The sequence below is a fragment of the Gopherus flavomarginatus genome, chromosome 2, assembly GCF_025201925.1.
Source record: "Gopherus flavomarginatus isolate rGopFla2 chromosome 2, rGopFla2.mat.asm, whole genome shotgun sequence".
Classification (NCBI taxonomy): Eukaryota; Metazoa; Chordata; order Testudines; family Testudinidae; genus Gopherus; species Gopherus flavomarginatus.
The window spans coordinates 216056451-216083739 of record NC_066618.1 but is presented as its reverse complement, the minus strand read 5'-3'; the positions used below and the strand labels follow the sequence as shown (position 1 = coordinate 216083739).

At 40.1% G+C, this 27289-nt stretch overlaps 1 protein-coding gene and 1 long non-coding RNA gene across 5 annotated transcripts in view; one reads left to right on the top strand and one right to left on the bottom strand.

The window, feature by feature from the left end:
• LOC127044429 (uncharacterized) overlaps positions 1-27289 on the bottom strand; it is a 41352-nt gene that overhangs the window by 9434 nt on the left and 4629 nt on the right. For all 4 annotated transcript variants that reach the window (XR_007772488.1, XR_007772491.1, XR_007772490.1 and 1 more), the window contains exons 2-4: positions 27152-27289; positions 25984-26079; positions 106-241 (exon numbers count right to left, since the gene is read on the bottom strand). This is a non-coding gene — a long non-coding RNA (uncharacterized LOC127044429). The remainder of the gene's footprint in view (positions 1-105; positions 242-25983; positions 26080-27151) is intronic.
• Positions 30-27242, top strand: ABHD3 (abhydrolase domain containing 3, phospholipase). Its single transcript, XM_050939251.1, has 9 exons — positions 30-213; positions 4036-4199; positions 6776-6958; positions 9369-9414; positions 12906-13018; positions 17881-18054; positions 20502-20550; positions 20638-20803; positions 27042-27242. Exons 1-9 carry the CDS (start codon positions 52-54, stop codon positions 27218-27220), a joined length of 1236 nt encoding a protein of 411 aa, XP_050795208.1. The 5' UTR covers positions 30-51; the 3' UTR covers positions 27221-27242.

Below are 27289 nucleotides of genomic sequence, written 5' to 3'. Positions count from 1 at the left end.
CCCTCCCCGTGCTTGTGCCGCATCCCGCCGCCCGGAGCCGCCTTTGCTGCCATGAGGCTGCTGGAGACCGATCTGCAGGTCCTGACCCGAGAGCTGTCTCTTTACCTGGAGATCCAGGTGCCGGTGGGGCTCTTCGGTTCCAGTGTGGGCTTGTCCCTGGTGCTGGGCTTCAGCGCCGCCTTCGCCTGCTATTACCTCAGTAGCATCGCTAAGGTGAGTGGAGACAGGCAGTAGGAGGGTTCTGGGGGTAGAGAACAGAGGATGCTCTGACAGCGTTACACTAGGGTCACCGTCAGGTTCAAACGCTCTTTTAAAAAGACAAACGTCCTTGGCTCTGATACAAATTACCGCTAGCTCGCTAAAGCCAAGAGGAGTTTGCAAACCTCAGACACTACAGCACTCGCCCCCTTTCCTCGCATCTGAAGTTTCTTTCACCTTTGGACAAATAAAAGCAAAACCGGACTGATTTCACTTTCTAGGCGGCTTCCAGTCAATGTCACTGTCACCTGTACTAGAAGGGGGCTCCTTTGTTTGGGTTGCACACACTGCTGGGGGAATGCTCATTTGTACTGATGTATGGGATTTTTAGTTAATTTATTAAGTCTATTTTTTCATATCCAATTTTTCTGGAGGTGGGCAGGGGGATGGTGAGAAAATTATCCTGACAGCACCCTTTTATCAGTTTCAGTAAATAGAACTTGGGTACAAGGAGTGTTGGAAGGAGAAAGTAAGAAAATTCTCCCCTTTCTAAACCATCTGTTGTCTGACTCTAAACATTTACTAACATTGTGCCAAAGAAAGTAATTTATCTTTCTCCTCTGTACAATTTTTCTGTTCCCTGCATTGTCATTAGCTAGAAATGCATACTTTGACATGCAGCTCAGACACTTCTATGTTTCCCTCCCTGTATTTCACAAATAATTAACTTTGAAGGGGTTCACTCACCACAGGTGCACCTCATTGTGGCTGGGTCTGGTTTTTATTTTTATTTTTTTACCTCATCTGGCACTTCTATTGGTCAGCCCTCTGTCTGAATTGGGGTGCTCCCTTTTAACTCAGTCTTCTGACCAGGTCACTTTATAGTCTCTATCCCTGCTCCAGGGTAACACAGTCACACCAGACAAGCTGTTAGGACACCACCTCAGAGGGTCTTCCATTGCACCTCTAGGTCCTGCACCACTTCCCAGTGGCTAGTAGGGGAAGCCAGGCCCTCCTGCTAATCCAGTCCAGGAACCCTCTGACTAGCAATCCAGACCTGCTCAGTCTCAGGCCATGTCTACATCTAAAATTTTGCAGCGCTGGTTGTTACAGCTGTATTAGTACAGCTGTATAGGGCCAGCGCTGCAGAGTGGCCACACTTACAGCAACCAGCGCTGCAAGTGGTGTTAGATGTGGCCACACTGCAGCGCTGTTGGGCGGCTTCAAGGGGTTTTGGGGAAGGCGAGAGCAAACCGGGGAAGGAGACCAGCTTCGCCGCGGTTTGCTCTCGCGTTCCGCGAACCACCCTGCAAACCGCAGGGAAGGAGACCTGCTTGCTCGGGGGTTCGGGGAACGCGAGAGCAAACCGGGGAAGGAGACCAGCTTCGCCGCGGTTTGCTCTCGCGTTCCGCGAACAAGCAGGTCTCCTTCCCTGCGGTTTGCAGGGTGGTTCCGGGAAGGCGAGAGCAAACCGGGGAAGGAGACCAGCTTCGCCGCGGTTTGCTCTCGCGTTCCGCGAACCACCCTGCAAACCGCAGGGAAGGAGACCTGCTTGTTCGGGGAACGCGAGAGCAAACCGCGGCGAAGCTGGTCTCCTTCCCCGGTTTGCTCTCGCGTTCGCCGAACCCCCGAGCAAGCAGGTCTCCTTCCCTGCGGTTTGCAGGGTGGTTCGCGGAACGCGAGAGCAAACCTCGGCGAAGCTGGTCTCCTTCCCCGGTTTGCTCTCGCGTTCCCGGAACCACCCAGCAAACCTCAGGGAAGGAGACCTGCTTGCTCGGGGTTCGGGGAACGCGAGAGCAAGCCGGGGAAGGAGACCAGCTTGATTACCAGAGGCTTCCTCAGGTATGCTGCGATACCTGCTTATTCCACGGAGGTCAAGAAAAGCGCTGGTAAGTGACTATACTTGATTACCAGCGCTGGATCACCAGCGCTGGATCCTCTACACCCGAGACAAAACGGGAGTACGGCCAGCGCTGCAAACAGGGAGTTGCAGCGCTGGTGGTGCCCTGCAGATGTGTACACCTCCTAAGTTGCAGCGCTGTAACTCCCTCACCAGCGCTGCAACTTTCTGATGTAGACAAGCCCTCAGTTGTTGTTTCCCTCCTCTTTCCTACCCCGCCTCTGTATCGCCTTGCCTGTCTCTGGGTTTATCAGCAGAGCTTCCCTGTGGCTACTTCACCCCCTCTAGACTTCTTGTGAGACTGCCTAGTCCAGGACGGGACCTCAGGGCTTACCTTCCCACCAGCTCTCCTCCTTGCACTTGGCTAACTCCCTTTCCTTCTGGAGCAATGGTTCCCAAACTGGGGTTCACAAAATGTTATCAGGGGGATTCTCAGAAAAAAATTCTGTAATGGCGGACAGAGCCATCCCCAGGGACCCCGGGTGCTGGGGCCGGCAGTCCGAGCCCCGTGACCATGATTTCCTGGCAGAACAAGTTTAAGCTTTGTTGTAGTCATGCATTGTTTGCCTGGACTGCTCAAGAACCGAATGCTTGTGGGAGGAACTCTTTATTTGCATTAGCTTCTTAAATACCTTCATGCTGTTTCACATCTGGTACTCCTTGATGAAACATGTAGGAGGCTTAATCAAAGTGATATGAGCTACAAAAGTGAAATGTTGGAAGAGTGTTGCCGTTTTCATAATGTAATAAAATTATGAATGTAATGATAGATAATAATGTAATAATAAATAGTGTGTAATTAGTGTGTCATAAAAAAACCCAAATTATTTCCAAGGTCACTGTTTCTATAATTTATACTCAGGTAAGGGAGAAAATCCCTGTAAATATTCATTTTAGGAGGAGGTTCACGAGATCTGATATTTTTGTGAAAGAGGGTCACGAGTTGTTAAAGTTTGGGAAGAACTGTTCTAGAGAGTGACTACAGACCTCCTCCCTTCCTACTCTCACTTCCTGACTTTATACTGTTAGCCCAGATCTGCTCCCAGCTGGGCTTTGTCTGCTACTAGGCCCTATCAAGCTCTGGTTCCTCTTGAGATACAGCATCTAAGGTTAATTGACCTACCAGTCCCACATTAACATGGTCAGGGCTTGTGTGAGGTGGACCCCACATCACAGACTCAAATAATTTGGATGCAATGAGCCAGATCCTCATCTGATGTTATTTACACCAGATAAGGATTTGGCCTGATGTTTCATCTGTTGAGAAAGTACAGAAAACAGTTTATATGATTACTGGGAATATACACAGAGACTTTTCCACCAAAAGAAGGATGGCCTTGTGGTTAAGGCAAAAGACTGGGTGCCAGGAGAATTTGGTCCTGTTGCTGGCTAGGCTTTAGGCTGTGTCTAGCATTTTTCTTCAAATTTCCCACTGTTGCACTACTGCTGAGAAGCTAGAGAGGACTAAGTAACATTGTGTTTAAAATACTAGCAACTTGTCAACACTAGCGCTCCTACAGACCTCAAACTTCCTGTACAAAGGGTGTGTTGGTTAAGCTTTATGTTTCTTTATTTCCCCATCTGTGAAATACGGGTAATAATATCTGCCTATTACACAAGCTTGTTTTGAGACATAGGTCATGTTTGCTAAGTGCTTTCCATCCTTTGCTGGAAGGCATTGTGCCAGTGTAAACTATTTTTCATGAGAGTATAAATACTTTAATAATCTGTTTTAGAAACATCTCATGAATCCATTATGTTTAGAATCAATAGTGTTGTTCTTTGCTTTTTGCTGGTGCCTTTTGATGTACTTACGTTTTTAAAATGAAAGCAAAATTAATTACAAAAATAAATTAGCTCTCTGGTAGAGAATGAAACAGCCTTGCCTGAGTTTTGTTCGTGGATGCTGCATACCTGACTGTGGTCTCTCTTCCTAGAAACCTCAGTTGGTGACTGGCAGTGAGAGCTTCAGCCGCTTTCTCCAAGAACATTGTCCTGTAGTGACAGAAACTTACTACCCCACAGTATGGTGCTGGGAGGGCCGGGTGCAGACCCTCTTGCGTCCCTTCATAACCTCAAGACTCCCAGTGCAGTACAGGAAGTGAGTGCCTCTTTCTTGCAAGTTATTAATTTGCATTGTCATTGCTGTTAGTATTTCATGTAAATACTAATTTAGGAACCACCAGAACTCAGATACCACAGTAATGCTTGTGGTATAATAACCTAGATAGATCTTGTAGTAAGTGAAGGCCCTAATAAAGGCCCAGTATGAGGCCTGAGGCCTGAACTAAAGTAATGGTCAAGACTTTGCTAACATAAAGCAAAGTGAAGCTGTGAGCCAGAGGCAGGCCCTGCTCACAGAAGCTGGCAAGGAAAGGGCTGGTGCTGCAAGAAGATACGTACCTAAAAGATACTGAACACTAAAGATCAGAACATTCACATACTTGCACATTCCACACAGATAACAAGGAACAGACTGACCCATCCCAATGACAGGGGCAAAAGGGTAATATGATGGATAGAGTTGTTTTGATCGAACCAACATGTACAAGGTGAGAGGCTGCACTTTACTACGTAGAGGGGCTGCACCTCAATACGTCAGGAGTGATGTGTACCTTGTTTGTACCTGTGTATAAAAATGTATCCCTGGGGCGATGTCTTTGTCCGGCCGAGGGGGCAGTGGAAAGTCCCGCCACTGACTTAGCCGAGTCCAATGCCAAGAGGCACTTTCTCGTAGTATGCCCTGTAGAGTAACAATCTCAGAGGAACTGCAATTGTGTCCGAGCGCAATAAACCTGGCCGACGTGCCTTCGTACCTTACTAGACTCTGTGGTCATTGGGGGTTCTCTTCGGGTCTGCTGTGTCAGCTATCTGCGCAGAGCTGGGGCAGCACAAGAGGGAACACACGCACGCAGCCGAGTGATACCAACAAGGAGAGAGCAGAGCAGAGCACCACACCGGTAGCATCTGACCAACACCTCTGACAACAGATCTATATGTTTTAGTTAGTATATACCATACCATGGGGGAGGGGGGCAGCATACCGTTACTCTTTTTCCCAGTTCAAAAACTGTTCCTTTAGTTTTCCTTTTAACTCCCCACCAGAGCCAAATTCAACTCTTTGGTAAGTATGTACAACGCTTCTGAGTTCCATTCCAGGGATAAATCTTGCCCCTAGGTTTATCCTTTGTTCTTGGATGCTTGATTTAGGACATGAATAGGTATTTATATTTATTGCTCCTTCTCTAATAATCTCCCTTACACACACATGGGGCTCAATCTTCAGATCCTTTAAAGCTGCATTTGGCACAGGCCCTGAGGGTGAGGGAAAAGTGGTTTTATGTCACCTTTACAACTCCCCTGAACTTGGGCCCACTGGCAGATGCTACTTCAGCCCCTTGTGCAATGTAGAGTAGCTTCAGCATGCAAAAACTCCCCAAAGGCTATTCTAAAGGACAGCTAGGATGGCTGGAGGACGGCACTGCTTTGGCCAGGCTCCCTTTCCCTGCCCCACAACATTTCCTCTATTCCCGGGTCCGTGAGGAAGGTGGCATAGATCTGGGAACACTGATTTTGTGCCACTCGAGCTTTGCCTCATGCAAGAAGAATCCTCACTGGCCACTTAGAGCAACTTTTAAGTCTGCTTCTCATTGCTGAAGCAGTGCAAAGCAGACTTAGCAGGGCCCAGGATCTCGCTTATTCACTTTAAAATATGTGATTCAGCAAGTGCTACTAATGTTGTACTTGTATTGCTGAGGAAAGAAAAGTTATATGCAAGACAGGCCTCATTATGGTCATTCATAGAGCATATGAGTGTTTTGTTCACTTTCTTCATCAGAAAGTTGCTAGATGACAGGGAAAGTACAGTATGCTTATAAAACTGACTCAGAACTTGATCTGATGATTTAAGACTTGCTTGGTTTCTTGGCTTATTATCAAGTTTGTTTCAGTCTTAAAACGATGAGTTTTAAAAGTACTGACTAGCAAAATCTGTAGACATAGGGCAGGGGTTCTCAACCTGTGGCCCGCGTGGTACTTATAGCCCAGTCAGCACAGAGCTGTAGCCCATGTGACATCCTCAGGGCCATACAGGTAGTATTGGATGCGGCCCACAATGGTAAATAGGTTGAGAACCACTGACATAGGTGACAACCTGGCCTCATTTAAGCAACATGTGTTTATGTCAATAAAATATACACACACACAAAACCGCCTTAACGTACCAAAATAAAACCCACTGCACACATTTCTCCCCCAAGGAGATGATGAGAGTAAAAAAGCATGTGACAGAAGTTAGTCACATTGCTTAATGTCTTACTGGATGGCATTCATGCTACAGTGACGAGCATGTTATTAGAATCTCTTTAGAAGGCAATGGCAAAACTCCCATTGACTTCAATGGGACCAGGATTTCACCAGTAATTCACAAAGGACTAGATCCTCAGCTGGTGGAAATCAGCATAGCTCCGCAGTGGAAATATACTGACATACACGCCTGAAGGTCTGGCCCTTAATGAATTATAATTACCCACGAATTTTGCTATCTAATACTTTTAATACTAAAATAAGATTAAGGATATAAATTCCACAAGTAATATTTTCTGAACTGTAAATAGCTTTCATGGTACATTTAAAACAAACCCTAATCAGTATTGTCTCTTGAACTGTTCCTTTTAGTGAGCTTATTAAAACACCAGATGGAGGACAGATTTCACTGGATTGGTTTGATAATGATGACAGCATATGTTTTCCGGATGCCAGCACAAGACCCACTATCCTATTACTGCCTGGCCTCACAGGAACAAGCAAGGAATCCTACATTCTTCACATGATCCAACAGAGTGAAATGCTGGGATATAGGTACTCCTAACTTTAGTGTTTTGCTTGTTCAACTAAAACTGTATGTATGGGTGTGTGTATAAGATGTCTACTAGAGCAACTGATATCTACAGAAATCAATGACATAGGATAATATTTGATAATAATAAATAAGAATTGTATAGAGCACTGTATGGGCCTATTTCTCTACTGCCCTCCACCTGGTGCAAAGTGTGTGAAAAATGCAAGATGTCAGAGCAGCAGCTTTGCTGCATACTTTGCTCAGGTGTAAATTACCACACAAGGTGCAAGGGAATGGAAAATGATTCCCCAAATTCTTTATAAATGTGTCTTATTAATTATTTTGGTAACCTTTCCTCTGTTCCTTCAAGAGGAGGGCTGTTGTGTTGAGCTCAAAACAGGCGAATATGGAGGGGACTGTTGGGGGATGGCTAGGTGCCAGCTCTGGCATGGGCTGCTGGATCCATACTGATTCAGTGACCACAAGCCCCTATCTACTGTGTGCAGAGGGGCAGCATTCCAGCCCTGAAACTGATGGTTAAGGGATAGATTTTGTCACCCATGGTCTGTTCTGCCACTTATTCAGGCTTTGAGGAAGAGTTGGATCAGGGAAGTGAATTGGATCATAACTAGGGCTCATAGGTGCAATAACTTTGCTGCTGTTCTGCTTTAGGATGAAATAACCTGGTGTACCATTGTGATTATGTAACCCACACACCTTCTGGGTGTGGCGTTCTGTCCATCTAGTGGCACCAAGACCACTTAAAAGAGAGAGAGATTAATGAGTTTGCTCTACAGCCTTGGCTAAGAGGCAGTTGGCTTTTAGCTCATGTAGTAGAGGCTCATGCACTAAGGGTACGTCTACACTACAGGGTAATTTCGAATTAACATAAACCGGTTTTATAAAACAGATATTATAAAATCGATTGCACGCGGCCACACTAGGCACATTAATTTGGCGGTGTGTGTCCATGGTCCGAGGCTAGCATCGATTTCCAGAGCGTTGCACTGTGGGTAGCTAACCAATAATAACAGTAACAATAACTTCGATTTGCGGCCACACTAACCCTAAATCGATATGTTAATATCAATTTTAGCGTTACTCCTCTCGTTGGGGAGGAGTACAGAAATCGATTTAAAGAGCCCTTTAAATCGATATAAAGTGCATTGTAGTGTGGACGGGTACAGCGTTAAATCGATTTAATGCTGTTAAAATCAGTTTAACTGCGTAGTGTGGACCAGGCCTTTGCTCCAGAGATCTCAGGTTCAATCCCACCTGCCAATGACTGGGAGCTGTTGGCGTTACAATTACTCCAGAATCCCTATTTCAAGACTATTGAGTTTTGTCACTGCAGACTGAGTTCTGGCACTAAGTATATTGACTTCTGTAAATGCTCAGGTATGACAATTTATGTTTGGCTACTCAGTCTCCACATGGAGGTTCAGATACCTGTATTGCTTTTTAAAAAATTGTAAAATAACTTAGGAACCCCCTCCCCAAAACCTAAAACTTGGGTACCTTTTTTTTTTTTAAATAGACGTATTTATATGTATTCATGACAAATGTTTACACAGCAGGGCACCCAAGGGTGGAAGAATACAGCTTTTTTAAAAAAAAGTTTAGGTCAGATCACAACAGAATAGGGTGGGTTTTTTTAAATTAATTTTAAGCAATAAAATCACTAGAATTAAAAGAAAACTAAGTCAATCTTTTTTCATTTAATTAATCTTTTAAAAAACAAAAAGTTTTTAGAGTAGAGTAGAGAGGACAAATAGAACAATAAGATTTATCAAGAAAACTAAAGAGCTTTAAATCAAGGTAATTCTTACTACCAAAAAGTTTTGCCACTATCACTAGGATCAACTAGAGAGAGGTCCATGCTACACCGATTGAAAACTCCCCTCCCTAACAACCCATACAAAACTCTGGGATGTTTGGATATATGGTTTTGGTTCTGGCTCATGTCTACTACCAAATAAGCATTAGATAGACTGACTCTGATCCCTGCAACTTGATCTTCATGGGCAGACATGTGTCCATATACAACCCAATTGACTTCAGTGAATCTCTATGCAGGCATAAGTAGGGTGACCAGAGAGCAACTGTGAAAAAAAAGGGGCCGGGGGTGGGGGGTAATAGGCACCTATATAAGAAAAAGTCCCCAAAACTGGGACTGTCCCTTTAAAAACAGGACATCTGGTCACCCTAGGTGTAAGGGTCCATCCAAGCAGGTCAGATTGCAGGATAAGAACTTCACATATTTAGTAAATAAGTTTAGACTTCTTATTGAAACACATTTCTTTATGTATTTTCATTACATTTTTATTTTTAAATGACCTTTAAAAATAAAAGTGTAATTCTAAGATAATGCTTGTACATGCCTATACAATAAACAATGTATATATTCAGATTTACTTTCTCAATTTTTAGATGTGTGGTTTTTAACAACCGAGGAACTGCTGGTGAGACTCTCTTGGTAAGGATAATTTAAAAAAAAAAAAGAACTTTCATTGTATAGACAGCTCATATTGAAGTCATCAATGTTAATTCTTAGGGCTGGATTCTAATCTAAGATGACCACACTTGATGTGGAAAACTAACAAATAGAATATAGCCTGTAGTTGTCTGAATGCACATCTCTAATTATATTTATTCAGATTAGAATAGCGCCCATCTTCGATTTTTAACCTAAGTTCTTATACTGAAATATGCTAAAATGTGGCTGGTCAGTTAGGGCCAGATCAAAAGCCCTGGAAATCAATGGAAAGATTCCCCTTGACTTCTGTAAGTTTTGGGTCAGGCCCTTAGTTCTTGATTTTATAACTGGCATATATTCATCTTTTAAAAGATGAAAAAGAAATATATTCATTTCTTATATGGCATCTACTTTACTTGTAGGGGCTCCATGTTTCTTGATAAATAGCAAACCATAGACATTTAAAGTTCAGAAATCATACTGTCATTTTCTGAATTTTGGATGGTTGGATGTCATCAATAAAAATGCTTTGTAATAGCTACTTTTCTGGAGGATAACATGACTTTTGCAGCAATAAATGTACTATAATCTGCACAATAAAGATGTAGTGTATTAAATTGATATATTTCATTTTAGAAAGATTTGAATAATTTAATATCTCTATCAGCAAAATTAATATCTTTTGTATTTTCTTCTCCAAAAATACTATAATATCTAAATGTACATTTGTAATTTATCCATTGCAATATTTACTAATGTTTTAACACATAAATCAGAAATAAGCAGTGGCAGTTCTTTAAACCAAAGTGTCTGTATGAATTTTAACTGGACCTGGATAAAATTTTACAAAACGTTGCCATTATTAACTGACCCACCATTATGCATTATTGTATGAATGAACCAGTTTTATCTGAAACATTTTGTTTTTTTATTTTTTTTAAAATAAGCCTACTTTTATTTTTCCCCCAACAATTACAATACAAGATGAGTTACTAGCAGAGGTTGTTTTCAGGATTTACACAGTATATTATTTTAGAAACTAGTGATAAATTACTGAAATCTTAAAACTAAGTAGTTTTTGCAGCTAGGCTCAAGATGTGCTGAAATATTGCTGAATAAACTTTGTTTCTACATATATATTTTGTTGGCAAGTTCTGCAGCTGTTATGAGTGTGCACAATACTGTGTATTGTTGTGGTTTGCATTTTTTAATCCATTGATTTTTAAAACAACTTAAAAATGCCCATTTTGCTTTCTCTTAACCCATTAAAATGTTTCAGTGAAAACACTGCCATGTTGAGTCACTTTTCTGCATACTTTTGGAGATGTATCTACAAAGCTGTTTTGTGACACACAAAGTCCTTGTTGATGAATTTCAGATTCAGTAAGTGAAAAGATCTCGTTTCAATGCTTTGTGTTTATTTCAGTATAATCGGCTTAACATATTTTATAAGATCTTACTATGGACTAAAACAGCTGAACTTATAACATTTTTTCTGCAGGTTTTTTCCCCGACATATTTATATAAAATCCCCAAGTAATGAGTCTGAAGCATAATCAGACAACATAATAAAATGTAGTAATGAAAATAATTTTTGTTCTTGTCTTTAGAGAGAGCTTTAACTTTAAATTTCCATTAAACAATGCCTATTTAAAGGATCGGGACTTAAAAAATACTGTACTGTCATTGGTGTTCTGTTGATGTTAATCTATTAGATTGAATTACTGTGTTGAAATGATAATGTTAGATGAGCACAGGCATTTCAGCTGAAAAAGTAACAGATGCATTTATTTTATTGTTTTAAAATATCCTTATACAGCACATAGAAATGCACTAGGGTTACAGGAATTAAATGTAATATAAGCCCAGTATCTCTCTGTTTTTACAGTATTTAAGTCAAGCATACTTTCTTATGAAAAACATTGTACCCTCCTTAATGAAAATAATTTACTTTTCTCTCTGCAGACTTGCCTATTTAATTGAAATAAAATACATTCACATTCAGTTTATAATTAATTAGTTGTAATAAAAGTAAGTGGTAACTCATGTCATTTTAATTATCCCAGTCCCAGCTTCCCCCCGCCCCTTTTATATTTTATTTTTAACATCAGTATTTTTATATTGTTGTTAGGTAAATTAAAATTAATTAATTTTGTCTAATTAAACATGTTAAAACCAGCCACAAATTTCCAGGCTGTTTAATTGAAAGCAGTTAAAAAAAAAGCTGAAAATACAATGTTGCCTCAGGTTCATGAGATTCTGAATGAGCAAAACTAAAACATCTTATACGATATTTTAAATACCTGAGGTGAAATCCTGATCCTGTTGAAGTCAAGGGGAGTTTTGTCACTGGTCTCAGTGGGATCAGGATTTTTCCCTGGCATCTTTAATAACCAGTATACAGTTAAAAATCTTTGTTTTGCATATGTGAAATACACAGGTTACAACCGAATGTGTGGGTGGGGGTGGCTATTTTATTAGGTTCTTATTGTGCCTGAGGGTAGATGCCTCCACTTGTACTGCCTTCCACAACCTGGGAAGGTAAAACTATAAAGTCTTGTTTATTCTTTGGGTAAGTGGAGGGGCGATGGGACAATAAGGACTAGGTGAAACTCTCGTTGAAGGCAGTGGGAGTCTCTCCAGGCCCCAGATCAAGAAAATATTCCTATTCAGAACTTGAAAAGATGCTTAAAGTTAGCTCATGTTTAAGTGTTGTCCTGAACAGGACTGGAGAACACACATCCGGAAGTGCTTTCCTAAATCAGAGCTTTAATGAACAGATCTCTTGTTTGGATGCCTTTCGGTGTAACCAGCTTTAAATATTTTTGTATGTTAAGCTTCTGCAACAAACTAAGATATCAGAAGTTATAATGCTTTCTTCATTTCTTCATTTCTGCTGTACATTAGAATTGGAAACTGCTAAAAGGGACAGCCTAGCCTAAAAGAGATTTTAATAGCATTTGTACTAAAGCTATTTTAAACAAGATTTTTTGTAGTACCTAAATATGGACTAGTTTTTTAAAAGTTCTATATGTAAATTTAATTCTACTGAATATTTGCTAGCACATTTACATGTGGATTAAGATGAAGAAATGGGCATCACACACATTTTAGAGAGTTCTTGTAGGCCACTCTCCTTTCTACACATTGCAGTCTTCATGATGTGCTTTACTTTCTCATAGATTTTTAACTAGCAATGATGCCTATCAATTTTTGAACAAATTTCAGCCATAGACTCTATGTCCAGAATTTATCCAGTTAATTTTTGGACAATTGCAGATGTTGAGCATACCTCTAAGCTGTTAGTTGTGCTCAGAAATATGACGCCTACTGCCACTTCTTTCCCAAATTTATGTAGGTTCATCTTACTGTAGTTTGATGGGAAATGTTAAGTTTATCATGTTATGTTAACCATCCAGCTTCCACTTTCGTTTGTCCTTAAGGATGATGCAAATGTTTATGCTAGTGTTTTTCCTTGTGGCTTGTTACAGACACCAAGGACTTACTGTGCTGCTAACACAGAGGATTTGGAAGCTGTTATTCATCATATACACAACATGCATGCCTCAGCTCCATTTATGGCAGCAGGTGTTTCTATGGGAGGGTAAGAATTTATATAACAGAAATCCCTTTAGTTTACCAGTCATGAACTAAGAGTGCTGCTGTTTGGCTGTAGTTTAGTGCAGTGTAATGTTTTCTGGAGTGAAATGGAGTTAAAATAGTTAATACAGTTACAAAAACCAACAAAGATCCTAATTAAGGGTTCTGTTCAGCAGGTCGCATGATTCAATGGGATGGGTGCTTATCTACATGGCTGAATTTGATTTCTCAGCCCCCACAAACAGGTTTTGCAAATGTATTAAATCTTATTTGAAACCCATGGGTGTAAAATTGAAGTTTTATCCATATAGGCAGGTCTCCATTAATTGTTTTGTGATTGTGGAATTTGCCATGGAAATCGCCCTGGTTATAAAATTATGCTCTAAAATCCATTATTTCACTTTTTAGAAAATAGTGTTCCTATACTTCATGAGGCTTGTCCAGAATAAGATAAAAGGTTTGTTTTGAAAACCATCTTTAACTAACACATTTTAAAACCTCAGGATAGACAGAGCAAGTTGCAGTTTTAATTCCCATTGCTAGTATAGATAAAGGGGAGCCTTGAGTTCACTTTGACTTGCTAAGATGTTAACAATGATTTGACCTGTCTACACTATGATTTTCAAATGTGCTAGCATGTTAACTAGCACCTTTAGAAATACATTTTATATTTGTCTAGACAAGCCCATGATTGCACTGAAAATCTTTAAAATGTGAATTGAATATAGCCAATTTAATGATATCTTTCTGTGTTTTCAGACAGCCTGAAACAGTAGCTCTGAGAGGTGTGAACTGTTCATTCATCACACTGGATTATTGATTATGAAACCTAAACAGGACAATACAAAGTGTTAACTATTTCACTGCTGATCATTTTATCATAAACATCCAACTAGTAGGCCTGATCCAAAGCCCATTGAAATCAAAGGAAATCTTTCCACTTACTTCAGTGGATTGTGGATCAGGCCCAATGCGTTTATTGCAAAATCCCAAAGTGGAGCTGCACCTCCCCAGATGCCAAAAGTACTGAGCTGTCAAAACTCCGGCTTCTCCTTGACAACTGCCACCATGCAGTTAGGTATTGGTCTGTAGAAAAACTGAAAGTGTGGGGTAATGTAAAATAAACTGAAGGTGATATCAAAATAAATAAGTGGGGATCCTATGCTGATTTCATTCTTCAGCATCAGATCTAATTAAATAAAGCCTCTTTTAAAAAGTTTGTTTTAAAGTTCTGCCGATTTTCTCTGAGGCCTGGTCTACGTGAATAACGTAGCTGAAATTGACGTACTTAGATCTATTCACCGCGGTGTCTTCACTGTGGTGAGTCGACTGCTGATGCTCCCCTGTCAACTCCGTTTGCGCCTTTCGCTTTGGTGGAGTACCAGAGTCAATGGGAGAGCGCTCGGCCGTGGATTTATCGCGTCTTCACTAGATGCAATAAATCGACCCCCACTGGATCGATCGGTGCATGTGAATCCTGAGGGTAATGTAGGCAAGCCCTGAGTGTGCCCCAGAAGTTGGGGGTCTGGTTGCAGAACTTTGGTCCATCTTGTTGCAGAGTACATAAGCACTTATTAAAATGTCACAAATCAGTATTTCCTAAACTTCCTCATTATAGCAACTCTACTTCCATCTGCTCTGAAGGATGAAGGAAAGCAGATACGAAATAAAATAGAGCCAAAAAATAGAGGAAGTAGAGCCAATGTATTATGTTCCTTTCCCTGCCTAGCAGCCTGTGGGAGCCCTAGGAGTTAACTCCACTCTAGCAGGGCTTCTCACTTTATAGTTAGGGTTTGTTAGAGGAAGGGTGGGCTTCAGAGATGTATGATTCAGAAGCAGGAAGTAACACTGTCAACAAAACCAGTGAGTTAATGCTGCTAAAAGCAGTATTATTAACACTCACTCAGTGCTGGCCCCTATCCAGAGAAGGGAAGTACCGCACAATTGGAATGGACAATGTGCAGTGCCAGCACAACTTCTTGGAAAATTGTGCTGCAAGGTAGGAAGGGAAACACGCAGAGAGTCTCTTTATTAAGGAGTTCCAGGGTGGGGAAACTTTCATTGGGAATTCTGTGAGTTCTGGACTGAAATTCCTACTCCCTCTGTTCCTTTCTTATGGGTTGTGCTGAGGATGGATACAATGTGGCTATCTGTACTAGCATTTACCTACTAAGCCATACTGACCTTTGCAAGTTATTGGATAACTACAGACTTGTTCAGTGGACACAGTTATTGATAATGAGGTAAATAAGTAACTTTGAAGTTTTTAAATCCTATTAGCCCAAATCTTGGTCCAATTGAGTTTTGCTGTTGCCTTCAATGGAACCAAGATTTGGACCATTGCAGGGTTTTTGTGGTTATTGTTATAAATATAAAATAAGAGCTATCATAAAAAACTATGATTGAGATTTTTCTGGACTCCTCATTTCATAGTGTAGCTCATTTGGTTGCATAATGAATAATTCTGTGGAATGGATTTACCTGCTTCAATGTGCCTGTGGGACTAATCTTTACTTCCTTCCAGGTCTGGATTTTTAATCTGGCGCTGTTCCCCTTTAGACACCTTAACCAGTTGTTGGTTTTTAGTATCAGAATTAGGGTGACCAGATGACTTGATTTTATAGGGACAGTCTCGATTTTTGGGTCTTTTTCTTATATAGGCTCCTATTACCCCCAGCCCCCTGTCTCGATTTTTCACATTTGCTGTCTGATCACCCTCATTAGAATGGTGAACTATCAATATTTTGCTATGCGTAATTTCATTGTACCACTGAAGTATGTTTGGGAATGTTTCATTTGCATGTGTATTGGATTTGTATTGTTGCGTATGTAGGAAACACAGTTTTTCCCCATAGATTATCGCAAATGGCAGAATCGAGGTAGGTGGGTGTAACCTGGTTGATTGTGGTTGAATAGGCTCAATTTGGAAGGGGAACCACCAATCTGTGTTTGTGACTGTCCGTTGGTTTGCATATATGAGAAGATGATGAATGTATGTATATGGATTTACTCTGCATTCCCTGGGGTTGTTGTGATTTTAAGTTTGCCATGGTTCCTTAGTAATCTTAACTGGTTTTCATTGTGTCTTTTATGTTTGAATCATATAATAGATTCATGCTCTATTTTGTCTTGTTATCTTCTCTAGGCTCTGATCTTGCAAAGACTTATGCACATGCTTAATTTTAAGCAATTGAGTAGTCCCAAACGGACTACTTTGGGATTACTCACATGCTTAAATTTAAGCATCTTTGTAGTGAATGGGACTACTTAGCTGCTTAAAGCTAAGCACATGCATAGGTCTTTGCCGTATCAGGACCTTATAAGAAGCAGCTATTCAAAATACTCATCTCAAAGAACTTTTTACATTATTTCAATAATTTTAAAAACGCTCTAAATCAAAAACAAAATACAAGTTGAATCCTGACAGACATTTTAAAAAATGCAACACGACCCACAACATTTCATAAGAAGATTGCAGGGCTACAAGAAACTTAATTTTGGCTGATTAAGAAGGAAATAAAACATTAACTTTACTTCCCTGTGATGTACATTTAAATTAAAGTACACTTCTCTTTGACTTTCGGTCTGTATTGTTTTGGAAGGGGCACTGCTTCTCTAGCATGAAGCTTCTCAATATCTTTCCCACCACATATATTCTCCAACTTCCATTTGTGGCTTGTTCTACCACATCAACATTTTTACTGGCTTAGAAATCAGTTGTGGGTTTTTCCATAAGCTCTGTGTATGGGGCAGCATGTACCTGTGTTGCCTCCCAGTTTCCCACTGCTTCAAGGATGTGGGGATACAAACCCTGTATCAGCTTTATCCCAGTCACAGCTTACATCCCCTGGTATGCCGGACAGTACAGCTGTGCCAGCATGTTGCTTGTTCCTCATTCTTTCCTGTTTGCTCCCTGCCAACATGTGTAGGGTTGGGATGTACCAGCCTCTGGAAACTGTTCTCCCTTCTGCACTGGTACCCATCACTAGCTGGTGCAGGGGAGGAAAGAGATGCCTTATACTCCAATAGTCCCCTGTGAAAGCAGGCAGGGTGGGCCACAATCTGCCCTTAGACAGCAAAGGAATGTGAAACTTTTGACTTTCTAGCTTTCAGGCCATCTTCTATTTTTCTCCTGTACTATCCTACCGATCCTCCTGATTTATTTTTAATCTTTCTGCATCTACAGTGTCAGGTATCGGTGAGCTCTCCTTCATCTCAGGCATACAGCAGCAATGGAGACTTTAAGTAGCAGTAGTCAGGAAGGCAAGACTTTAGTTAGGCCGGGGGTTCTGGGCTATATTTTTTCCTAATTTTAAATAACTCTTCATCTCCTTTATATTCAAGAACTGTGCCCACCATACATGCTCCCAAGTGTAACGTAATGGTGGAGGCTAAAATACTGTCGCCAGCCCACACATGTCTCACTGGGTAGATTGCAGTTTTCAAGAGTTTTAAGAAAAATGAAATATTGTAAGACCTGCCACTTTCTGCTCCAAGAGCAAAACTTTCTGTTCCCAGAGCAAGGCACACTTAATTGACCTTGCCTTTTCTAATGTAAACAATTAGCAATTTGTACATATTAAAAATACGCCCCCACCCAATACAAAACAAAACAAAACAAAACACAAACCCTACATACCCTCATCCTGCTGGGGACAGGATGAGAGAGAAAATGAAACACATGACAGATGTTAGTAACATCACTTAAGACACTATTGGAAGGCTGATACCATGGCGATGAGGGTAGTGCAAGAACCAATTTACAATAGGATAGGCTTAAAGTTGGCAGATTGTTATACATGTGATTATATGTAAATGAGTGATCTGACCATCTGATTTTTTTATTATTATTTTTATTCTTTGTAGCATGCTTCTTTTAAACTACCTGGGCCAAACTGGCCGAGAAACCCCTTTGATGGCAGCAGCAATTTTGTCAGCTGGTTGGAATGTTTTTGAGTCTGCAGAATCATTGGAGAAACCACTAAATTGGCTTCTCTTTAACTACTACTTGACTACTTGTTTACAGTCCTCTATTAGTAGGTGAGTCACCTTCTGAAATATTTAGAAAGGTTGAAGATGTTAGTATGGAATATAAGCCAGATATATGGCCTCCTGGGAAAGGAATGCTATTACTGCATTTCGCATAATACTTTCCTTTGTGTGTGTAATCTCAGGAGATTCTGAAATGGAAATGTCTCCTTGCTTGAAAGATTTTCTTCATGGATGGAATTCACTCTTGTACAGAGAGCCAGCTTATGTACCATTGCAGTCTTCAAAATAAATCTGAAGTGGGACTAAGGCCTTGGCTACACTGGCGCTTTACAGCGCTGCAACTTTCTCGCTCAGAGGTGTGAAAAAAACACCCCCCTGAGCGCGGAACGCTTTGAAGTGTGAGTGTGGTCGCAGCTCCTCATGGGGATTAGCTTCCAGCGCTGGGAGTGCGGCTCCCAGCGCTGCGGCACTGTTTACACTGATGCTTTACAGCGCTGTATCTTGCAGCGCTTGGGGGGGGGGTGTTTTTTTCACACCCCTGAGCGAGAAAGTTGCAGCGCTGTAAAGCACCAGTGTAGCCAAGCCCTTAAAATGGTGTATAAGCTTTGTGCTGGCCCTTTCTACGGGACTGATGATTATGCACACAATGATTATTGTAAGGTTACTCATGATTTCGATGGATGGCACCAACTTGATTTTCTTTATAAACTAACCAACATTAACACATTTAGTTTGATGGCTACATAGATATGAATTTGTTAAAAAAAATCAACTCTGAAAACAAAAAGGAGGGGAAAGAGTAGCTCACATGTAATCTTAAAGAACTGATTTTTTTGTTCCTAAAATCAAAGTTCTCCTTTTTATCCTTGTCAGCTTTCTGATGACTAATGCAGATTTCATCCATGTTTCTGGTAGGGCTGTCAAGCGATTAAAAAAATTAAATGAGATTAATCGTGCGATTAAAAAATAATTGTGATTAATCGCATGATTAATCACTCTGTTAATAATAAAATACCATTTATTTAAATATTTGTGGATGTTTTCTATATTTTCAAATATATTGATTTCAGTTAGAACACAGAATACAAAGTGTACAGTGCTCACTTTATATTTATTTTTTATTACAAATATTTGCACTGTAAAAAAGGAACAAAAGAAATGGTATTTTTCAATTCACCTTCATGCTTCGCCTACCATTCCAGAGGATATGCTTCCATGCTGATGCTGGGTTCTGCGCGATAACAATCCAAAGCAGTGCAGACTGACGCATGTTCATTTTCATCATCTGAGTCGGATGCCACCAAGAAGGTTAATTTTCTTTTTTGGTTGTTCAAGTTCTACAGTTTCCACATTGGACTGTTGCTCTTTTAAAACTTCTGAAAGCATGCTCTATACCTCTTCCCTTTCAGATTTTGGAAGGCATTTCAGATTCTTAAACCTTGGGTTGAGTGCTATAGCTACTTTTAGAAACCTCACATTGGTACCTTCTTTGCGTTTTGTCAAAACTGCAGTAAAAGTGTTCTTAAAATGAACAACATGTACTGGGTCATCATCTGAGATTGCCATCACACGAAAGATATGGAAGAATGCAGGTAAAAGAGAACAGGAGACAAACAATTCTCCCCCAAGGAGTTCAGTCACAAAATCAGTTAATGCATTATTTTTTTAACGAGCATCATCAGCATGGAAGTGTGTCCTCTGGAATGGTGGCCAAAGCATGAAGGGGCATACGAATGTTTAATATACCTGGCATGTAAATACATAGCAATGCTGAGATGCCATGCGAACACCTTGTTCTCATTTTCAGGTGACATTGTAAATAAGAAGTGGGCAGCATTAACTCCCATAAATGTAAAAAAACTTGTTTTTCTTCATGATTGGCTGAACAAGAAGTCGGACTGCATAGACTTGAGTAGGCTCTGAAGTTTTACATTTTGTTTTTGAGTGCAATTATGTAACAAAAAAATCTACATTCCTAAGTTGCACTTTCCTGATAAAGAGATTGCACTACTATACTTGTATGAGATGAATTGAAAAATATTATTTCTTTTGTTTCTTTTTTACAGTGCAAATATTTGTAATAAAAAATAAATATAAAGTGAGCACTATACACTTCGTATTCTGTGTTGAAATCAAATATTTGAAAATGTAAAAAAAATCCAAAATATTTAATAAATTTCAATTGGTAGTCTATTATTTAACAATGCGATTAAAACTGTGATTAATTGCAATTAATTTTTTTAATTGCGATTACTTTTTTTGAGTTAATTGCGTGAGTTAGCTGCGATTAATTGACAGCTCTAGTTTCTGGTTGTATTTGTAAGTAAGTGCACATTGCTTAGTGTCCTGGACAGATGGATTTATAAGTCTGAGAAATAAAACAAATGTGTTCTTTCTCTATGATGATATTTATTTGAGTATATATTTGTAAGGCAGATGACTTCTACATCTGTAAAATCATTTTTTCTTCCCCCTCCCCTCATTTTTTTTTCCAGACATCGACAAATGTTAGAGAAATTATTTGATATGAATCTTGTCATGAAGGTATATGGATAGATGTTTTCTCTTTTTGTTTTCATGTTTTGGTTTCCAAATACTGATGTTGTTCCTGATTTGAATTCTGTATTTCAGGCTAAAACCATTAGGGAGTTTGATAAGCAATTCACCTCAGTCATGTTTGGCTACCGTACAATTGATGATTACTATGTAGATGCTAGTCCATGTCACAAGCTGAAGTCAATAGGAATTCCAGTGTTATGTCTAAACTCTCTGGATGATGTTTTTTCACCAGGTCATGGTAAGTTGAGGCTTTTTTATGTTTTTCTTTATACCGGTATGTATGTATGTGTGTATCCAATCAGTAAGATGGAAAACTGCATAGATCTAAGAACAGGCTGTATTTGAGTGAGATATATTTAAGTACTACTGTACATCAATACTGATATTTTTAGTTCCCATTTTCCACTCTGATAAACTTTGAAGGTATTGGAGAGGCCTAACTAATACAAGGTGAAAAATCCTTAGTTCATTTGTTGACCAGCATTCTTGTAAGCCAGCTCCTACAAAACACATCATACTGTGATTTGCTCGTGTTTCAGGGTACTTGAACTCCTCTATAGCCATCCCTGCCAATGACCTCTGTGACATAGAAGTCCAATACCTAATGCAAATATCATTTGATTCCCTCTGATGATTAAAGATAAGAAGGAAGTTCAGAATCCTTAAATTTCATTTGGTACCTGGGCCAAAGTGCTGACATGGCTTTGTTGTTGGCCCAGAACAGCGGAAGGGACACAGATGATGTGATCTTATACAGGAAGTCCCATATCAATATTAATAGAAATCTGACTGGAGGATGAAGCTGCCCAACAGGCAGCAATGTCAGCCAATAACAGTTAAGCTGTAAAAACACAATATATTTTTTAAAATAGTTCATCCTGATCACTGGATAGAGCAATTAGGCTTTTACTGTTGACCCTCTTAAGTCAGTTAACAACATGGTTAAAGATTTCTTTGGTCCTGTGGTCTTCTTGATGGTTATATTTTCCGCGGCGTGACAGTGAATAAAAGTAAAGTTGTAAAAGAGAAACTGGCCAGGGCTAAGAGCTAATTAATGACATAATCTTCTGCATTGGACTGCTGACATCTGGAAGTACAAAATGTTGATTTGATGCAGGGAAACTTGCTATTGCCATTGTAAATTGACCTGGATCTTCATAAGAAAATCTAGGACACCGTGGAGATCGTGCAAATAGATTAGAGTACTGAACCGAAGTTTAAAGAAACTGAAGGGAGATTATATGTGTGTCATGAATATGTTAAAAGTTACACGAATTTAATGTTAAGTAGGATCACACAACAAGTTGTGGCAAATCAGCTATGGCTGCTTCAGTACAGGTATACTCAGGAAGGAGAGACTTCTTTTGACTCTCTTAGAACTCCTGCACTGGTAGTGTAAAGAAGTGGAGACCAGGCAGCTGCCACTTTTGGTAAGCAACACACACCACTCTTGATTGGGAGTATCTGGGTGTGACCATAGACCTGAAACCCTTGCACTGCCTATTGATTGTGGGGCTGTGTGGTTTGAAGCACAGGCTACATTTGTTATATGGGTATTGAGGGAACCACCACTGAGATCATTTTTTCCCCGTGCCCCTGGTGTAGTATGATCTATTCATTACTCCTCCTTGTTTCTGCCAGCATAATGCTTCCAAGGGCCTCTAGTGAGGGCTATACCACCTCCTTCCTCCTCCCACTTCAGTTAAAGATGAGGTCTCAGACTCAAGAGTCATCTTGGAACTGAATCCAGGACCCCCAGAATTAAAGCACAAGCTTCTACAGCGTAAGCTAAAACTGCCAGTTGTAGCACATTCATATCCTCTATGAATCTGGCACGAAGGGGGACACAATGCACACTGAACTGTGGGCTGCACAAGGATTTTTTTTTTGTATACATCATGCAGTCTTGCAGCCATTATTGGTGCTAAACAAACAATAATAGAGACTTAAACATATGCTGGTGTGGGGGTATTGTATAGAACTGAAAGATACTGTAGAACATTACAATTTTTTGTAGTGATTGTGTTTCCCCTTAAAATCTGATTCTAACCTGCATTTCTCCATTAAGTAAAGTTCTTGGCTGTTCGGGCATTTGTTTGGTCCTTGCTCCTCCTACTGTCAAAGGTCGGTAATGTTTCATACAGCATAGAAAATAGAGAAATATTATTGGAGGGGATAAAAACCACTGGCGAAGAATCTGTTCAGACACTCATTTTGATGCATTTAGTATCTTAGCTGTCATTTACTTGACTACTAGAAAGGGATGATGTATTGGATAGCAGAAGTTTTTCAAGGCAGAGATAAAAAACCTATTTACCCCTTTTCCCTCTCTGAGGATTAATCCTCTACTAGACTGTGGGGACCTGTGCTGAGCTGGGAATGACTCTGAGCAGGAGGACTCCAAGCTTTCACTGATTTCAGGAATTGGCTTCTTTTGCATGCCTCCTCACACTTCTTCCAGTAAATCTGTGGTTTCCTCTCAACCTTTCATGCATGCTTCAGCTCCCCATTAGTAGCAGAAATTTAGAACACCACAGTTCCAGACAGGATCAAACTTAGAATGCTGCCACTCGGAAACACCACCTCAGCCTAGCAGAGAGCATTCTCTATGAAGAGCTACTCCAGGATTATTCTCGTATCCAGACAACTCCCTGTATGAAGCTGGCTACACCTGTCTCCTAGATGAGGTGCAAATCCACCAGACGTGAGTCTGTGTCACTTAACATTCTAATTACAGTTTAGAAGGTTTTATCCCCATTTTCAATTGTTCAAGGCTGATTGACCATAAGAAATGCAAACACTGCATCTGTTTCCTTTAATTGCACAGCCATTTGCTCTTACATCATCTGTAAATGCAGTTTTTGATATCTTTTGCACTTATAAACATAACGGTGGAAGACACCATGGATTTGATCCATAATCAGAAAAATGTACACAGGGATCTTGATACAACATGAAGCTGTATCTCTTATTTCCAGGCATGCCTCAGTGATGGCAGTTTCAGTTTAAAGTACCTAGTGCAGGCATGGCTGATGCAGCTGTATGAAAATACAATAATATATACAAATCTTGACTGTTCTCAGAATATATAACTAATAAAAGCAAGTGTCATCTGCATCAAGCATTTTCAACCCCAAGCCGTTTTTCTCACCCAGAGTAATCCAGACAATTCATTGTATGAGGAAAGGCATGATATAGCCAATTTCAGTTTTTATTTTGAATTGCCCAAAAAACCTTCATCTGTCCCAAAACAAAACAAAACAGACACTAGTAGTGCCGGTCATCATAGTGTCATATTTGACTCTCTAGTTGAATTATCATTTTCTTTGATCACTGCCTTTCAGTGGCATATTATGCAGTGTGACCTAAAATTCTTCATTCTAATGGTCTGCCAGGTGCTGGTAGAGAGAGTACTATCCCACATCTGAGACTTGACCTTGCAGTTTAGTGCCCTGTCAGCATGTCCTTACCATTCCACTCCATTAATATCTGTGCCCTCTTCAGACCACAGTGTAAATTTTACTAAACTATCTTTCTCTCTTCACTCTGGTTTTATTGGGTTTAAACTTACAACATGACATCATTGTTCAATTTCACTTTGCATTCCTTTTTGCAGACAATTCAATGGAATGAACCAGTCAGGAGAGACCAAAGGAAAAAAAGAGAGGATAAAAAGATTAGGGAGTGGGGAAGATTCAGAAAATGGGAGTAAGGGATTCATGGATAGACAATAGAGAAATGAGTCAAAAGAAGGGGATGGAAAACATGAGAGTAGGCAATTAGCAAAATTCATGCTGCTCTGTGCTTTAGGGTGTGTGGTTTGTTTTGTTTTCTTAATTTGTCAGGGATGGAAGACATAAAGAATAGAATAGCTTTCGAACAAAAGTTGCACTGTGATGCTCCCCAGTGGTACTCAGCGTTGTGAGGCACCTCACCACAACTGTCCTTAGTGTGAAGCTGTCTTGCCTGATGCCTGCTATAGCTCAGCCCCCTGAAACCAACAGCCTCTGGCAACAGACAAGCACTGACTTCCAGGTCTCCACAGACCTCACGCTCTCTTGTGCAGGCTAGTGACAGAGGCACACCATCTCTCAAGTCCCTCCCTCTGCCAGCATCCCACTCTGTAGTATCCGTTCCCTGTCACTGGACACTCCCAGAAATACATTGTCTCTGGTTGACTGACACAACTCAGGATAAGGTCCCTTACAAAAGCACTGGAATCTATTTACAAAGATTAAGATGTAAGACATAGTGAGCAAGGACAAGAAATTACATGTAAAACAAAAGGGATAACGTGATTCTTAGAGTCCAAAATTAACTCTAACAGGCTAAATCCTTGTCTAAAGCAATTTCTCCCCTAAAGCAACCTCCCAGCATCACTAGTCCACATGGCCAGGATCCAATTTTCATGAATGTGAAAAGTGATGTCTTTTTTGTTCCCTCAGTGAAGGATCAGAAAGGGCACCTTTTTCCTTCCTCATATAGTCCAGTAAATCTTTGACATGCCCCTTTTGAAGCGCATCCCCAGATAAGACTCTTCTCCCTGTTGTTTGTTCTCCAACATGCTCCACACCCAGTTGGTTTCACATCCCCTAATCAACCTGTTTTTCCTGTTAGCTCTACATGCAAATAGGGCTTCCATTGTTTTACAGTGCTTAATTTACATCCAAGACAGGGATAGGTGAAGAGATATACTTTGTCTTGCAGAAGACCTATTTGTTTATTTCTGTTAAAATATAATGTAATTTTTTTGTAGAACCTAATCACAATTTTTTGTAGTTTTATTATTTCCATTCCTGCAAAAAAGCATATTTGAAAACTGAAGTTATACATTAAAGGCACAAGCCTTGTAAATTAGGGCCTTTTGCTATGTAAAAAATAAATACATTTAACACACATTAAACCTCAGTTACTCATTTTTCAATCGCAGCTCCTTTAAATAACTAATCACTACACCAGGGGTCAGCAACCTTTCAGAAGTGGTCTGCCAAGTCTTCATTTATTCACTCTAATTGAAGGTTTCGCGTGCCGGTAATACATTTTAACCTTTTTAGAAGATCTCTTTCTATAAGTCTATAATATATAACTAAACTATTGTTGTATGTAAAGTAAATAAGGTTTCAAAATGTTTAAGAAGCTTCATTTAAAATTAAATTAAAATGCAGAGCCCCCCAGAGCAGTGGCCAGGACCTGGGCAGTGTCAGTGCCACTGAAAATCAGCTCGTGTGCTGCCTTCGGCACACGTCATAGCCTGCCTACCCCTGCACTATACCCTGAGCATGAACAATTCCATTAAGTTGCAGTAACATCATGTCATGTCAGATAGTTATTCCATGTGAGAATAGTTAGACAGTTGCATTGATCTGTCATTTTGTGAATACATGTGCTTTCTATATTGTTAAAATGAATTTAATTTACCTTTATTTTTCTTTTATCAAGGGTTCTTCTGTAGGTTACCCAGTGGATCAATGTTCTAGCCATTCACCTCTAAATACTTTTGGCCATCTGAATTCACTGAAATCAAAAGACAAAATTATTCATTGTAATCTCTATGTATGCATATGCCCAAATCATTGCAGTTTAGAGTCTAATTTTAGACAACTGATCTAATTCTGAGTAACTCATTTACTAGCAGTCTCTAACCTAGAGAGGGCCACTAACCTGGTGTGTGACCTTGGGGAAGTCACTCTTGTGTGCCTCTTTCCCTTCTCACTCTTTGCCTGTCTACATTGTAAGCTCTTTTGTGCATGCACTGTCTCTTGCTAGGGCTCAGATCCTCAAAAGGTATTTAGGCACCTAATTCCCATTGAGATCACAGTACAATGGATTCCAAATCTTGGTTGGGGCCCAAATCTTGTTTGAGGCCTTTAGGTGCTACTGTAATACATATAATACATAATAATGATGATACTAATAACCCTGTACTGATGCTGAGCATTGACATAGTTGTATAAGCACATTGAACATCTCGCTCTTTATGGCTGCTAGCCTTTCACTGTGATAAGCATTGAACTCAGATTCCTAAAGTAAACAAATTCTTACAAGGCTATTTACAGAAATATATTAAATACAAAATGTTAAAATGACTCAGGGTTCATACCTAATCTAACAAGAACAGGACTATTCATTGCCAATCTATCATTTATCTGTTGCCAAATATTGAAGCACATATGTTAAACTATGGACCTGATTCTCCTCTCACTTATGCTGTTTTTACACCATTGTAAATCTGCATTCGCTTCAGTGGAGTTACACTTAATTTACATCAGTGTGAGTGAGAAGAGGATCAATCAGTGCATCATCTAGAAATTTGCACAAATGAGGTGAGTTAATGATTCAAAGTGAGATATCTTTTGACATCTTAAGATCCCAATTTTGCAATGCCCTCTTCTGTATTTCTGTTGTATGATTAGGATGCATGGTATTTGTTAGAGATAAATAATGAGATGGGAGACTTACTATACTTTTCTTTTCAGCTATACCTATAGAAACTGCCAAACAAAATCCAAATGTTGCTTTGGTTCTTACTTCTTGTGGAGGCCACATTGGTTTTCTAGAAGGGATGTGGCCAAGGAAGTGTACTTACATGGACAGAGTCTTCAAGCAGTTTGTGCAGGCTGTGTTTGAGCATGGAAACAAAATCTGCAGCATGTAGCTCTTCTGAGGCATCTTGTCCAGCCCATTGTTTCAGCAGAGTGGCATGATTGGACAAGAGCAGCTCAGC

What these genes read in the sequence shown, in the direction of transcription:
- ABHD3 (XM_050939251.1), top strand. Translation starts at nt 52, where the DNA reads ATGAGGCTGCTGGAGACCGATCTGCAGGTCCTGACCCGAGAGCTGTCT. An exon ending in CTCCCAGTGCAGTACAGGAA is followed by an intron (nt 4,200 to 6,775) that starts GTGAGTGCCTCT and finishes TGTTCCTTTTAG; the next exon opens with TGAGCTTATTAAAACACCAG. An exon ending in GCAGGTGTTTCTATGGGAGG is followed by an intron (nt 13,019 to 17,880) that starts GTAAGAATTTAT and finishes TATTCTTTGTAG; the next exon opens with CATGCTTCTTTTAAACTACC.